This window comes from Cyprinodon tularosa, unplaced genomic scaffold (genome assembly GCF_016077235.1).
Source record: "Cyprinodon tularosa strain WSP-4 unplaced genomic scaffold, ASM1607723v1 ctg59, whole genome shotgun sequence".
Taxonomy (NCBI): Eukaryota; Metazoa; Chordata; class Actinopteri; order Cyprinodontiformes; family Cyprinodontidae; genus Cyprinodon; species Cyprinodon tularosa.
The window spans coordinates 1,671,676-1,687,876 of NW_024039329.1; the positions used below are offsets into that span (position 1 = coordinate 1,671,676).

The window sequence follows — 16,201 nt, forward strand, 5'->3', positions numbered from 1 at the left end:
AAGATACAAACTGGGACTTTTCCTCAATAGTTTGTCACCCACCGACTCAAATACATTTTAATATTATTCTATTACATTAGGCTGATGGGGTACACACACATTTAAGCCTTTGTTTACTTTCAAGATTTTTTTTTATAATAAAAATATATATATTTCTTTAATAGCTTCCAGGTCCTGTGACCAACTGACCCCAAATCTGGATGAATTTGTTCTACTACATTAACCTGATGGGGAACACTATTTTTTTCTTATTCCATTTTAAGACTTTGTATATATTTTTCAAGATTTTTTAAAATCATTTTCTTCTGCACCATCCAAAATTGGATGGAAGCCATCTCTCCATATCAGACCAGGCTTTCTCCAAAAGGATTACCAATTAATAATGACCTGCTGCTAAACTTATCATCACTTGTCAGATGAATAGCCAGAAATGACGTTATTTGTACAAGTAAGAGTTACATTTCAGATATCTGATGTTTTAAATAGGAGGAATACTATCAAAGATATGTGAAATACATATCCATACTTGCAAATATATGTTAAAATAGTCACTTAAAATGAGTAAAGATCTCTAGATATCTGAAATGTAGTTCTTACTCGTACAAAAGTTATTTCAGATTACTTAAAATTTTATTTCTACTGTTAGTAATGTAATTAGTGATATCTATAATACAGTTCTGACTAGGAATATTGTAATTGTGACAAGGTAGAATGCTTTAATGCTACCTATATTAGAAATTTGACTAGTCAGCCTGTTTATTTTATGTTAAAATTGAGTCTCATAATTCTTTTGCAAGTATTTCAAACAACATTTTAGATAGGCATTATTAAAATTGAGTTATCTGGAATTCTAATTTAACTAGTCATAAAATAAGTGGTTGATATCTGTAATGACATCTCTATTAGCTGATGTCAAGAATAGGATTTCTGGAAATCTGTAATGTTCTATTCATTTTGTGATGTCATTATGATTATTATGAAGACAGCCCATTTAAATCGCCAGTTGTTACATTTTATTGGGGCTTTGTTTTCTGGGTGGACTCACATCTTTCTCATGCCATCAGTCAAAGTTTTTTTTTAGCCAGACTGTCCTTTTTCAACATTATTTCCATTTTTATAATAACAAAGCTTGTATCTGTGGTCTCCTTCACTAAAACAACTGTCAATTAATCTCTAATTTCCTAATTAGTATACTTGTCATTGTACTTGGGACAACAGTATTGAAGAAAGTATGAATTTGATGCTGTGATCTAATGTAAATAACCCCATCCTCACTTCAAAAGATAGGTAAAGCAAATGTTGTGGAAGCCGTTTTGAACCATGATGGCCTCCGTATTGTGGTAATGTAGAGGGGCGGTTCAAGCCGCTGCAGTCTGACCGTTAGATGTTGCTGAAACTTACACATTGTAGCTTTAATGATAATAAAAAAAATCACTCCAGATGTTCCAAAAAAGAAATGTGGTCATCATATTTAAGCATGAATAGTCTAAAAAAAAGCAACTTTAGAGAATGTATATTTTGCTAAATAGAATATTTTTTTTCTATTTTGTTCAGAATAATAAAATCTAAATTGTATTTTGTCTACTGTGCAGGTTAATTGAAACTATGTAACAGTCCCTAAACTTAAAAATTCAACTTAATCAGTGCTGTTTTATTGAGGAGACAATTCCTTGTGAGGGGTAAGAAAAACCCAGATTGGTTGAGTAGGTCTTTCAGATCATCTGCATTTTGTATGATGTTTCTAATCTCTTCTCTTGACAATATCCTGGTGATTCTTTAAGTAAATCAGAGTCTAGATGCTGGTGAGGATTCTCAGTCATCCAGGTCATAGTCATTCCAATAGAGTCAAAAAACAATCCAGTGGACTTGGTTTTCCAAGTTTGAAGACATTTCTCTTCTCATCCAGGAAGCTTTTTCATTTCAAAATGTCAGAATTAGTGTTGAGTTACAAGGTTTTTAGAGTAGCCCAAACAAAGCCCTGTTTTGGATTAGAAAACATGCAAATTGAACCAGAAGAACGGATCCACCCCTTGGAAATGTTTGAGTTCTTTGTGAGTCTGCAATACTCGATACTAGTCTATGCCTCTCAAAGGGGGGAGTCGTCATTGTTGGCCTGGCTGACCAGGCCAGATGTTTTGATCCCCCTACGCTATGCAGGAAATCAAAACATCTCGTTTCTAGCTCACCTTTTACTTTCACTTAAGCCTTCATTAATATAGTTTAAGACAGTTCTCTGAACCGCTAGCATTTTTAGCAATAACATTTTTTAACCTTCCATTGTTAAGGTGGGTGTCAGCAACTGGGTGAAAGTTCTTGCTAGAGGACAATAGTGCCACAATATTTCTGTGAGAATTCTTTTTGTGCCGTATAATGTATTTTACTGCAAAAGCAAAGTTTGGGGACAATATAAATAAATAGAAATTAATGTAAGTATACCATCACATCAGACTTTTTGAACTTAATTTCTTAAGCTCACTTTTAAATAATTTTTTTTTATTTGAGACATTAGAACCATGTACATCTAAAACAGCTCATTGCAATGACTATGAAAGAAATGTTTCAGTTCAGATTTAACAAAATTCAGTCATTTGGAAAATGTAAGAGAAAAAAAACTTAACTGTGTATCAAATAGTGGAGAGTATATAGTCAAGATTAAACAAGGTCTTTTAAACACTATAAGAGTTGCTAAGGTGATTTTATTAACTGTAGTAGTGAAACTCAAGCTAGATGTTTGTGGATTTTTCCCCAATAATGTATGAAGAATCAAGGCAATAGAACAAATGACACGTATAATTAAAATAGAATTTTATTAAAATAAAATATTTTAGATTTAAACTACTTAACATCATGTGAAAAATACAGTTCCTTCATGAAATCCCTTAATTCTGACATCTTGAAAAACATCCGTTTTGCAGATTAGATTGAAGCATAAACTACAGCATTTGGTTCAGATGAAGCAAAGTTTTTCAGGGTTTTATATCCACAGAGGTTTTAGCTGTACTTCTCATTTGCTAATATGTGTTTCTATTATTTCAAAAGACTGAGCAGCATTCAAAACATAAAATATCTGAAGCATTGATGTAGATTAACTATGATATTAAAATACATTTCAAAAGTCATCTCAGGATTGACCGTTAATAGAAAAATAAGGATTCACATGACTGTTTTGGTGCCCATTGTCTACATTTGTCACATTGAAAGCAGGAAGAAAAAACAAATCACATTTTCATTGAAAAAAAAAAAAAAAGACATCAAAGTGAAAAATTAATAGTAAATTATTACGGACTAAGCTGGAAGATCAGTGCATAAAATAAGCATCCATTTAATGGCAGTTTTTACCATCGAGGAAATGAAAGCAGCTTCAGGCTTATTGTCTCTGTCCCAGAAATTATCCAGAAAATATCCTGAGTTTCTTGGTATGTGATCCATAAGAAGCTGTCTCTTTAACTCCGTTACAGACACTGTCTGCTCCTCTAAGAAAGAGTTTCAACAACTCAGAGCACACTATCTACTACATCCTTTGGATAAAATAAAGAAAAAAAAAACGGCAAACAAAATTCAACTGTATAATTAAGCTCACAAAAAAAAGGAGGGTGGTTTACATTACATGTCATGTTATACGTTCAGGCAAGCACACATTAAGAACAGGGGAACCAAAAACTAAGATGATAATAATGATCAACAAAAACAAAAGAGAAAACTATTTAGAAACACTTACTTAATTCAATTTGAGCAGAGCAACAGTTTTCTTCGTAAAAACATCTAATAGACCATAGTGATGTTTTGATTTTTAATTCATTTACAAGAAAAATCAGTTTGGTAACCGCCCTGAAGTTTAAAAACATATCTGGCATGTCTTCAACAGGTCATAAATTCATCTAAAAAAAAAAATTGTGGACGACGCTAAAAACGATGCAAACATCAACCTCAAATAACCACAGCAGAGAACAACACAAGTCAGACAAAAACATTGCCTCTCTAAAGGTTTTTACTTTTCAGGAAATGAAAAGGCGTTTTCCTTCTGAATATAAATATCCATTAGAAAGTGTCAAAAAAAAGCAAACTGTATATTTATTAATGAAACCACAGAAAGGGTCCAAGAATGGATTAATTTTACAAGAAACTAACAACAATAAAATACAGAAACAAGGTTTTCACCTGACTGCAACAATATGTTGCCTGTTTTTTGGTTGCTGTCATTTTAAGACTGAAAATGCCAGAGGTGACATTAAAATAAAGGACAAAAGAATTACATATATAGTAATCTTACAAAAAAAAAAAAGTCTACTTTGGGGGAAAAACACAGATTAATAAAGGTGATGGATATATATAAAAAGACACCTGTAATCCTGTCACGTAAAAATAGAGTATCTTGATGTAGATGCTACTTATAAATTAAGGTTTTAATTTTTCAGTCAGAGAACGTTTCTTTGAAGATCCTACCGTCGAATACTCCCGGGTCTCGAGCTGAAACAATAAAGAGAAAGGTAAGCACTGTGTCAGAGGATAAAACAAAGTGAGTGAAAATGGTCCAGAAAGTTATTAAAAAAAAGGATGAATTCATATTACCCGGGATAGGGAGGAGGTGGTAAGTCATGCTGTCCATTTAATCGGATTGCCTGGTCGTATGTGGGTAGTCCAGGAAGGTCTTCTACATCCACAGTGTGTGAGGATCCTGGAGGGGGCTGTCTGGAGACCTCATCCAACCTTCGCATTATCAGGGAGGCATTGCTCCTCCTGGGACGTCCACGGATGGAGCTGAGAGGACAAGGGAAAGGTTTACATCATGTTATGCTTAATGTGTCTGCAACCACATGGGACAGCAGCTGCCATGATGGGTCATAATAAAACATACTTGAGTCATGTGTAGCTCCTGAAAGCAGTGGTTTTAAGAGTTAGGAGTAGAAACAGAAAGGCAGGATTACCAGTGATCATCTGAATTATATATAAGCTTTCTTTCTTATCCAGGTTTTTTTGGCCATTCAGAGGTAATTTAGTTTACCCTTTGTCCTAAAATACTGACTAAATATCTGAGAAATTGCAGCAAAGGAACAAACTCCTTGTCCCAAATAAAAAGCTTCAAGTCTGATGCGTATGATGACCTCCCAATATACCTTCTAGAGAAATGCTTTAGGACATGAGAGAGATTGAGCTATTAAAGAAAACTTAAAAGTGAGACAATTAAAACCTGCATAAATGTGGATGTTCCAACAATGATATAAAGCAGGTTAACATTAAGCCTCTGATTTGGGCTATTCAAGACTTCAGACTTCAAATCTGGTCCCATGCCATAAAACCAACCCGTTAAAAATAAATCCTTATAATTCAGCCTAAGAAAATTGGGCAGTTCGAAATGAACAAAGTCTGGGAATTAATGCCATTTACTCCCACAATGAATGAACATTCAATAGTCACCAAAAAATAAACATCCTGAGTTAAATGGCTCATTAAAAACACATGTTCTGAATTTGATTAAGCTGTGATACGAGAACGGGAAATAAACATGCGCAGGTATAAAAGCAGGATACATGTGTCTCATGTAAAAAACAATAAACAAATGATAGGCATTATGCTGACCTGCAGTCTTGTGCATTGAGAGATCAATGGTTCATTGTTCTAAGATCTGAACCTTAGAGCAAATTCTTTGAGTAGAATTACAGTAATATTGAAATAGTTTTTCATTATCTGTAATCAGTGTAAAAAAAAAAAAAGGTATGATGTATATTTGCACTTTAAAAAAAACTAGGACAAACTGCCACATTCTTAAAAATCTTAAAAATTTGCAGTTAATATAAGTCTGCAAAGCGCCTCATGATATGAGCAGTTTTATTTAAAATACGTGTTTCAACTACTATCCACATCTATGGATCTATGCGTGCAGATTCATTACCACGAGGCCCAATTATATCACAAGAATGAGTGCGTGCTCCTGCAGTAGACAATCAAAAGGCAGCTTATTTCTCACATTGGTTCCGACCTCAAAGTGACAAGTGTTGACATGAGCGGACAGAAACAGATTCAGACTAGGGTAGGAGAGAATCTACGAGTGCAGAGAGGGAGCATACGCTGACGCTGGTGACATATTGGGGGCCTTGTGGTATTAAATCTACACACATAGAACATTTAAAAATGTGCGTGGTAGTCTATGTGTGTGTGTGCGTGTTTTAAATAAAACTGCTCACATGATCATTTATTACGCGTGTGCACTTTTAGGAGAATTCTGACTTCGAAGCCATTGTTTTTTTGATCAATCTACCCATCAGACTGTTTCCATTCATAATTCTTCCTTTAATTTATTACAACATTCTGGTGGCTACCAAACACATTTACCCAGCTCTCCACTTCTCTCACCAAAACATCTATTTCTGTCTCGGTCAAACTGCACCTATGTGTAGAGGGTCGAACATAAGGTAGAGCTTTAGGCGCTGTATGATGTCTCTAATCTCTTCTCTTGACAATATCCTGGTGATTCTTTAAGGTTTTAGTAAAGTCGGAGTCTAGATTCTGATGAAGATTCTCAGTCATCCAGGTCATAGTCATTCCAAAAGAGTTTTAAAAAAAATCCTGTTGAGTTTGTTTTCCAAGTTTGAAGACATTTCGCTTCCCATCCAGGAAGCTTTTTCAATTCAAAATGTCATAATTAGTGTTGAGTTTGAAGCTTTATAGAGTAGCCCAAACAAAGCGTGTTTTGGCTTAGAAAACATGCAAATTGAACCGGAAGAACAAGTCGCTTGTGAGATTGATCATGAATGTGTGCCTTTTTTTTTGGTCTGAAAAAGTTTTTGGATGTATGCAAACTTTTAGTATAAATCCCACGCAATAATAAAAGATAAATGAGACCGCTGATCTTACCCCAAGTGTGCATGGAGAGGTTAGCTTACCTTGCACGACGACTGAAGTCCCCTTTGCATTTGGCTTGACACATATACCAGATCAAGAAGCCAACAACAACCAGCACCACTCCAGCACAGATGAGTCCCACTAGAAGTGCGGTCACATCCACCCTTGTAAGATTGTCCTCATCTGGGTATCATGACAAACAACAGAGATTAAGATTAGTAATAACGTATATAAAAAAATATTGAACAGGAGAATATTTTGGCTTGGCAAAAAATCATCTTAATGTTTCTTGAAACATTCATTAGCACTTTGCCCAAACCAAGTAATGAGAAATGTCTAGCTGAACCATAAGGGGGAAAGATACTGCATCAGCTTGTGATTTGCATTGAAAAAACAAATAACACACACATCAAAATATGCAAAATAGTTAGCAAGATAGGAAGGCGAGAGTAGTCACTTAAAACAAGGATGGTAAAATTATTCTATCAAAGTTATTTAAAACATAGTGAAGTGATATAGGGAGTTCCTTGATGGTTGTGTTGTGCATTTTAGGGAAAAATACAGACCAAATGCATGGAGCAGATTGTACTTCCAAAGGAAGCTGAGGTCCTTCAATGTATTGAGAAAGATATTGCATGTCTTCTATAAGTCTGTTGTGGAGAGTGTGATTCTTTATAAAATGAAGAATTCAGGATAACAGTTAGAATCCTTTTCAAAAGACTGAAACAACACCAGTGTCTTTAGTCAGAGGCTTCTCCAGCTCTGGTGCAAGACTGACAGCTACAGAAGATTCTTCCTACCTTCAGCTGTCAACATCTACGACTGGTTCAAGACAACAAATAAGAAAAAAAAAAAAATGTAATAACAGTTAATTTCACCTGTTGTATCAAAGTATTCTTGAATTACATTGAATACATATTTTTTTTATTTTACAGTGATCTTTATCAAACAATTTGTTATTCTGTAGGGTAAATTGTTACTATTACAGCAGAATTTGCTTTGCAATTAGCCTTATATGCCTATAATAAAAAAAAAAAAAACCTTTCCTCCATTAACAGGATTAATGATGCGTCATCCTGTCTCACAGGTTGACAGTCCAACTGGAAAGTGGTTACAGGCTTTTCTTTTTCCACACTTTCCTATTATTACTATGTACATTATTCCACGATGGAACTGGTGTATCATTTAGGAGATTATAAACAATACTGAATAATGATTATGGGAAATCTTTTTGTTTTGTGATGCTCGATCTGAGGTAACCTGTCACAAAGTTAATGACGCATGACAGAGCAAAACCAAGCATGAGATCAAAGACTGGATTGTCAAGACAAGATTGTTCCCAGGAACAAATCTGGGGATGGATAATAAAAAATGTTCCTTTAGTTAAAAGGTCTCAATGAGCACAGTGGCCTCAATTGTTTATAGATAGTTTCATTTTGGAACCAACAGGATGCATCTTGGAGATAGCTGGCCATCTAAACTGAGTGATGAGAAGAGAAGGGCTCAAGATTTTCTTTATGGTGAGAGGATATGTTGATGAATATTCTGTCATACAGGTCATAGTCATTCCAAAAAAAGGTAAAGAACAATCCACTGGACTTTCAAGTTTCGCTTCCCATCCAGAAAGCTTTTTCCAATTCAAAATGTCAGAATTAGTGTTAGGTTCGAAAGCTTTATAGAGTAGCACAAAAAAGTTGTTTTGGCTTCGAAAACATCCAAATTGACCCATAAGAACGGGTCCGTCCCTTAGGAATGGGGAGCCGTTGGGGTTATTTTAGCTTTCAATACCCAATACTGGTATATGCCTCTGAAAGGGGGTCGTTAGGGGCAACTGTTGGGGCCTGGCTGCCCAGGCGAGATGTTTTGGTCCACTGCATGGGGGTGGAGGTTTCATCTATAAAGCTTTTGAACTCAAGGCTGATTCCGACATTTTGAATTGAAAAAGCTTCCTGGATGGGAAGAAAAACTTGTGGTATTGTTAAAAAATAAAAGACTTAACTGTAAAGGCTGGCAAATGTCTATCATTTTTTTAACTGAGCAAGGGCTGTGAATGTTGGATATGAATATTGGTAGTTTTTTTTCTTCTTTTTTTTAGTTTTGATGGCAAAAAAAATAAAAATGAAAACACGACCACAGAGTAAGAAAAAATATTGTGTGCTGAAGTTTTTCTGACTGGTTGATGAAGGAAAACTGGAAATACTAGTTTGAGAAGCAATTATTACTAGAGCTGACAAACTGCTCGTTATAATCGACTGCTACTTAAAATCTTGACAGCATTTCTTGAGAAATATGAAGAAAAAAAAACCCATCTATGATTCAGGTTTTTCTTTTTTTCCAGATCTTGGACTGAGATGACAGTTTGAAGGAGGATTTAAGGAAGTCCTTTTAGTTAAAAGAGAAAAGCAATCGCTGAACAGAGAGGGAGGATTGCGGTTTTAGCTTCCAAGTATCGACTACTTGTTCCTGGAACTCATTCTACAGAGATGACGCAAGAGTACTTATCATTCAAATGGCTTAAAACAAAACCTATACACAACAAGAAACTCCACTATGCAGGAGGATGATGGGTGAGTGAGTGTATCTGACTTGGAATGCATGGCCTTCGTGATTAAAAACACCAACGCTCCAACCACAGATCACTCCGCCGGAAGCTGACAGAACTGACAAAGACTCATGGATAGGCGTCAGAGAGTTTTCAGAAAAACAGAACAAGAGTTTGGTTGCTTGTTTTGTGGTTGCTATGACCGGGATGACTAACGATATGGATAGTTACGATGCTGTTTGATTCTATAGCACCATGTTTTTCTAGCATGATAATCTGTGGTTCATTTTTCACATACTTGCACCTATAAAGTGCTTTAGGGCACAGGCTGCAGTGTCTATTCTGCAGCATCTTAACATGATACCTTCACAGGGAAATAAAAATTGATAATAATCATTATGGGGGAAATATATTCCACATGATTTCATTTTTAAAGGTGACTGATCATGTTATACAACTTCTATACACAGTTTTTACTAAGTTACACACTTAATTGTTGCTTTTGCTTTTTTTTGTAATCAACGTTCTCTGTTTATATTTACTATAACAGTGGAGGTGCAGGACTGCTTGTATGCAGGGGGTAAATAATGAAGAAGTAATAAGGCTAAGCAAGTTAGGACCAAGTTGTTAAAATAATCCAATGATTAAAAAGTCCAAGATCCAGTGTGACTAAATATGCTGAAAAATATTTAATTCAAGGAGGAATAAGACTCTCTTGCATATGAAGCCATCTGTCAAACAGGTGAATCTGGATAGAAGTATGAGTTACAGTAGATTGCATTGCGTCCGGGACAGGACCTCTGACTACAAAACATTTCCTTTCTACCACTGTGCTCAAGTGCTCGGTGTTGATGGAACTCGGTTTCCACAAGACATTGCCCTGTGTGCTGAGGCCACATTTTTCTACCGGTACATTAATCTCATCGGTCCAAAGGATAAGAAAACCTTGTGGTTTATCCATGTGCAACATTAAAAACAGTGAATGACAGCAGAACAAATTCAATTGACAATCCTTCAAAACCCACTTTTTTTTTAAATCATGAACTACATCAATAAAGCCAACTCAAATCTGAAGAGTCTAAGCTGTAATCTTGGGATTTTGGCAATATCTCTAAATTGTAAGTTTGACCTTAGGGTGATTTTGTTTGGACATATCCTGGTGGGAAAGTTGGTGGCTGCCTCGAACGTTTGCAGTTGAAAATTAGCTCTGTCCTTTTACAATGAAAATGTGTTTTTTTATAAATTGAGAAGCATCCTCAGTATATATCAGTGTAATTTCCATTTTATTTCCTACCTGAAACTATGTTACTCCTCTTCCTTACCAGCAAACTGCCTGAACACCTGTTTTCTCACATGATCACACCTGGGGATGGATATCCATCAACTAGTGTTATTGGCATTTCGTTGTAATTCAAAAACACTTAAAGTTTGGTGATTATATATATGAAATGTGCATTAAAGTAGGTTATCACTGTAGCATAAGTGTGTACTTTGTCCTTTATATTACACTGCCTAGCCAAAAAAGGCACCACCAAAATAATTAGTCACACTAATATTTAATTGGACTGATTAGGGCACACTAGTATGGCGATGTTTCGATAAGCTTCTGCAACGTCACAATATTTGTTTTCACTCAGTGTTGAATTAACTTTACACCAAGATCGATGATGAAAAACTTTGCAAAGTCTTCTACAGCACATCCCAAAGATTCTCAATGGGGTTCAGGTCTGGACTCTGTCCATGAGTGAAAAAGATCTTTCTTGCTCCCTGAACCACATTCACATGTGAAGCCTGAGGAATCCTGGCATTTTCATTTTGAAATATTAATTCCAAAATATTCTTATCTAATATTTAGTTCATTATTAATTGTCATTACACTGTCACAAGTACAGAGCAACAAAATTAAATCAAATAAAAAAAAAATACCACTTCCCAAAGCAGGCACTAGCGTGAAGAGTCTTAAAGACCCACTAGGGCAGCTCATTACACCAAACTGGGATACGACCCAGGCTTCCTGTTTGCAGAACAGATGACCTACCACTTGTGCTAGCCAGCCACTCTGAATATATGACCCATTCCATCACGGAACAAACTGATGAAATAACCTGTTAATTCAGTATATCCAGGTAGTCAGCTGACCTCATTCTTTGAGCATATCCTGTCATGGATGCAGCTCCTCTGTGCTGTATGGCAACACAGTGATAAACTATAAACAGTGCATTACGTCCTTAGGACACATTTAATACCTGCATCCAATGTGGGTATACAAAGGAATAGGGGATTCCAAAATGAATCATACCCCTGAAAGATATATAATATACGCTCATCTTTTTAATTCAACCAATCGGTTTCTTCTGATAAGAATTAACATTTTCAATTAGAGTCTGTTCAGAGTTGATGAGGCATTATACCTATGTAACTAATAAAATAATCAAATACCAGTTATCATTCAAGAAGCTTTTCAATGTTTAATTACTCTAATCGGACTAAAGTTGTGATGTTTGCAAGGACAGATGGGGTGAGAGAGAGGTAAAGGAAGCCTCCTTTGTCAAAAAGAGAAAAGCCTAAATTAAGCAGACTGGGAGGACTGTGGTTTAAGCTTCCCAGCACATAAAACCTTGTCTTGAAACTTATGCCAAATGGCAAATTTGGAACAACTGAGATAAACTCTGGTTCCCTTCAATTTGAACATGTTTTGGGTGGTCAAAAAAAATAAAATTATAATAATTAAGAGAATAATTTCCAAAACATTTTTAACATGATGTGAATTAAAACAGATCAGTAGTCACTGCATATTGTTTTATAATTTTTAAGACATTCCTTATCTGACACAAATGTTTTGGTTAAAAGGAAATAATTTTGAAATTCAAATCTGCCAGAGATATGGACGGTTTTGAGCTTAAAGGAATATTACACCCAAAACATGATTAGCCTTCATTTTCTACTCACCCCCATGCTGAACAACACTCTGGAGTACTTTTTTGATATCTCAAATGCATCTGGAGATCTGGGAGGCTTCTTGCTGTCTGCTGACATTCAAATCATGGAGGTCTATGGCACCTGAGGCAGAAAGGTCCATAAAAGTCCACAAAAAACGTGTCAATATTCCTCCATACTGCTCGTCCAATGTATTCCAAGTGTCTTGAGTGGGAAGCGTCCATAATTTACTTGAAACAAAGTCATTTAGAATGTTTTTAGAGCCTAAACAGTAGTGTATAGGATTTCCTAAAAGCGCGTTCACGAGTCTACGGAAACTGCGGCAGACCAAACCAGATGAAAGTGCGCATTCAGCGTCTGCTCTGCTGATAATGCAAGCGTAGAAGAAGAAATGTGCTGTTTACCTGTGCAAAGAAAGAAACAACGAAAGAAAAATGTCTGAGGACTTCAGTGTTGAGGAAGAGCATGAGTTATTTGCCGAGCTGAATGCGCACTTTCATCTGGTTTGGTCTGCCGCGGTTTCCGTAGGCTCGTGAACGCGCTTTTAGGAAATCCTATACACTACTGTTTATGCTCTAAAAACATTCTAAATGACTTTGTTTCGAGTAAATTATGGACGCTACCCACTCAGGACACTTGGAATACATTGGACGAGCAGTATGGAGGAATATTGACACGTTTTTTGTGGACTTTCATGGACCTTTCTGCCTAGGGCGCCATGGACCTCCATTATTTGAATGTCAGCAGACAGCAAGAAGCCTCCCAGATCTCCAGATGCATTTGAGATATCAAAAAAGTACTCCAGAGTTTTGTTCAGCATGGGGGTGAGTAGAAAATGAAGGCTAATCATGTTTTGGGTGTACTATTCCTTTAACTCTACATTACATCAAATGGCTTAATTTGCATTTTAAGAGAAAAAGCTACCAATATATTTATTGCAAAGAATAATGTAGCAAATTTGCCTCAAACGACTACATGGCCATGGTGGCACATGAACGGTATAACTCTTACAAAGGGTGATACTGAGTCTTAATCTCCTCTCATTCCTAGTTTACGCGTGCATAGCTTCTCAGTCATCCAGTTCAGGATAGCGGTAGGTTAAATACACGAAATCAAAATCTTTGTCATTCTTGTAATTTTAAAACATGTCAGGCATCTTTCGTTATGAACTCTTGATGGGGTGTAACCAGGTTATTTCACTCTTCAGTTTAATTGTCCTGCTAATGTCTTTTACTCATCCCTCTAATGTTTTTTTGTCTTCTTGGGCTGGCCATCTTGGTCATATGAAGGAGGGTGTGAATTGTCCCAAAGCTTATTTGGGAGGTGTCACAGAGTTGTGTTGAATGTGGAGGAACGGTGGAACCTCGGTCACCTAATCAGTTTCTCCTGGCTGAAATAAAAGGCTTCCTGGTGTGTCCCTCACTGTGTGGAGGCAGCTCTTCTGTGCCATATAGCAACAATGTCTACTTCCTGTCAAAATTGTAAGAAAGCCAAACCAATCATTTCTTTTCTGTCATTATGTTATTAATCCATGCAATAATAACTACATTCAGCTGAAACAACTAATCGGATTAAGCGATTATTATCGTCAACTACTTTAGTAATGTGGGAGTTTTGACTAGTGGTTAGAGCTGTGCGCTTCATTTCGATTCCCACAGCCTCCACGCTGGGTCCCTGAGCAAGACCCTTAACCCCACATTGCTCCCCGGGCGCCACACAATGGCAGCCCACTGCTCCCCAAGGTGATGGGTTAAAATGCAGAGTTAAATTTCTCCAACGTGAGATCAATAAAGTTAAATTATTATTGTTAATTGTTAAATGGAGTATAGAGACCGTAAAAAATGCATTTAGCTGACAGAGCGACCCACTTAGAGAAGTAATTGTACCAAAAATTGTAAATAAAATATATATACACACATTTTGCATTAAGATAAAAAAAAAAATTTCATCCATCACTGCGCCCTACCCAGAACTCCTCGATTGGAAATGTTTTAGTTTCACCTGGTTTAATTTCGTAAAAAATCTTTTGTAAGGAACCTTTGGCTATCTGATTACTATTAGATTAGTCAAAAATTTTATTGACAGATTAATTTGCAAAATAATCTTTAGCTGCAACCCTAGATCCAGCATTTAGTTACAGCAGAGGCGTAGCCAGAAAATCTTTATAAGGATGGCCAGGCAATAACCAATGTACACTGAGGGGTGGCTGAAAGTGGATAGGCGGCAGAACCTCAGGGTCAATCTACACTGCTCCAACCGGAAAAGTAACAAGCAAAACATCCATATTTTTGAAATAAAGACAAACTATACTTTCTTATAGTCTTTGCTAACAACATATTTAAACATCCGTTCTTTCTAAATACGAGGTATAGTGGATGTTATTTATGTATGATTTTACTGAAGACTCCCAGATGAATTTCAGAGACACATTTTCTCTTTACCCCATATAACACAAAATCTAGTTCTGAAAGGAGCCTTAATTATATACTTATGTTTGATGTTAGTATATTGATGTGTATAACCACAAAAAATGTAAATGTTTTGAAAATTCCACTTGAGAGTATTATTGCTGTATTTAGAGGGGGAAAATGATAGGGGTGGCCAATGATTGGCTAAAGGTGGCCATGGCCCCCATCTTACAGCCAGTAACATTATAATATCCAAGATTATTTTTCACATTAGTTGATTAGTCTCTTACTTTTTGTGTATTCCTTCCAAAAGTCATCCTATAAAAAAAAAAAAAAAAAAAAACAAACAAAAAAAAAAAACAATCAGAAACTCTGCTCAAAGAGCCATTGTGATCAACTATATTCAGAGCAGGAAGACTTAACTGTTTGCCGATCGTCTTCAAAGACTTCCCTTGCTTCCTCGTAGTTGCACACTTCTTCTATACACTCCCTCTCCAGGTTCCCAGGAACAAACATTTCAAAGTCAAACTTATTGAGCAGCAAGTGGCGACCCAGGAACACATTGGCGTCAGTCTCCCCTAGAAATACTGTAATCAGAAGCAAACAGGTTAAACAGGGAGCGCATATAAACAGTACTGGTAGTAGCCTCGGTCACATCTTACTTTCTTTGTCTTCTGATGGTTCTTGTTGGGAAATGAACGTCTTTGCCGATGCCATCTGTCCAGCGCCCCACAGCAGGAGAACAAACAATCTAAATAACATGGTAGGTTTAACTAAAAACCCGCAAACTGGCTGCCTTTCAAACTGTTAAAAAAACAAAACAATTTTCTTCTTCTAATGCTGGATCCCTACATTATATATCATTGTAAACTAACGCAGCGCAAAATAATGTCCAGAGTTCAATAACAACGAAGCGAAAGTTATCAGAGAGCGGCTGGTGGCCCCGGAGCGCTTCTAACGCGGATAAACAGGGATCTTCTGATTTTAACGCTTAGATCTATAGTTGTTTTTTCTCTTTCCTGTTCAGAATTGGATTCCGACTCGTTAACTGTAGATAAACACAGCGGTTTATGGTGAAACTGGATCAGGAGCTAAATAGCAGGAACTTTGGCGTCCTCCCGGCTGAGCAGGTTCCCGTAGCTCCTCCTAAACTTCCACCTGTAAGGCTTGATCAATCGATTACCTTTACCTGGATTACACTTACACACAGTGGACGCTAGATGGCAGCAGAAACTCATCCAAGTAGGAAAAGCTCCTGGGACTGAAGAGTGTTGAATAAGATAGATTAAGATGTGATGTGACTCACAGCCTCATGATAAACACCACCCTGTGACAAAACATGTTTAGGCCTTTAATCACAAACTCCTGCTTTAATCTTGGTTGTAAAAAAGAGAAAAAAAGTGTAAAAAGCCGAGTTTGATAATGTATTCTACAAAAAATATATGTACCTGTTACAGCGAGGTTTCTGTAAGCA

The 16,201-nt window shown here is 36.4% G+C and overlaps 1 protein-coding gene across 1 annotated transcript; it reads right to left on the bottom strand.

Moving 5' to 3' along the window:
* Positions 1-3,404: 3,404 nt before the first annotated feature.
* Positions 3,405-15,891, bottom strand: prrg4 (proline rich Gla (G-carboxyglutamic acid) 4 (transmembrane)). Its single transcript, XM_038306685.1, has 6 exons — positions 15,390-15,891; positions 15,151-15,314; positions 15,018-15,045; positions 6,882-7,023; positions 4,570-4,758; positions 3,405-4,467 (listed from the first exon to the last, which is right to left on the bottom strand). The coding sequence occupies exons 1-6, from the start codon at positions 15,487-15,489 to the stop codon at positions 4,440-4,442; spliced, it is 651 nt and encodes a 216-aa protein (XP_038162613.1). The 5' UTR covers positions 15,490-15,891; the 3' UTR covers positions 3,405-4,439.
* Positions 15,892-16,201: the final 310 nt, after the last annotated feature.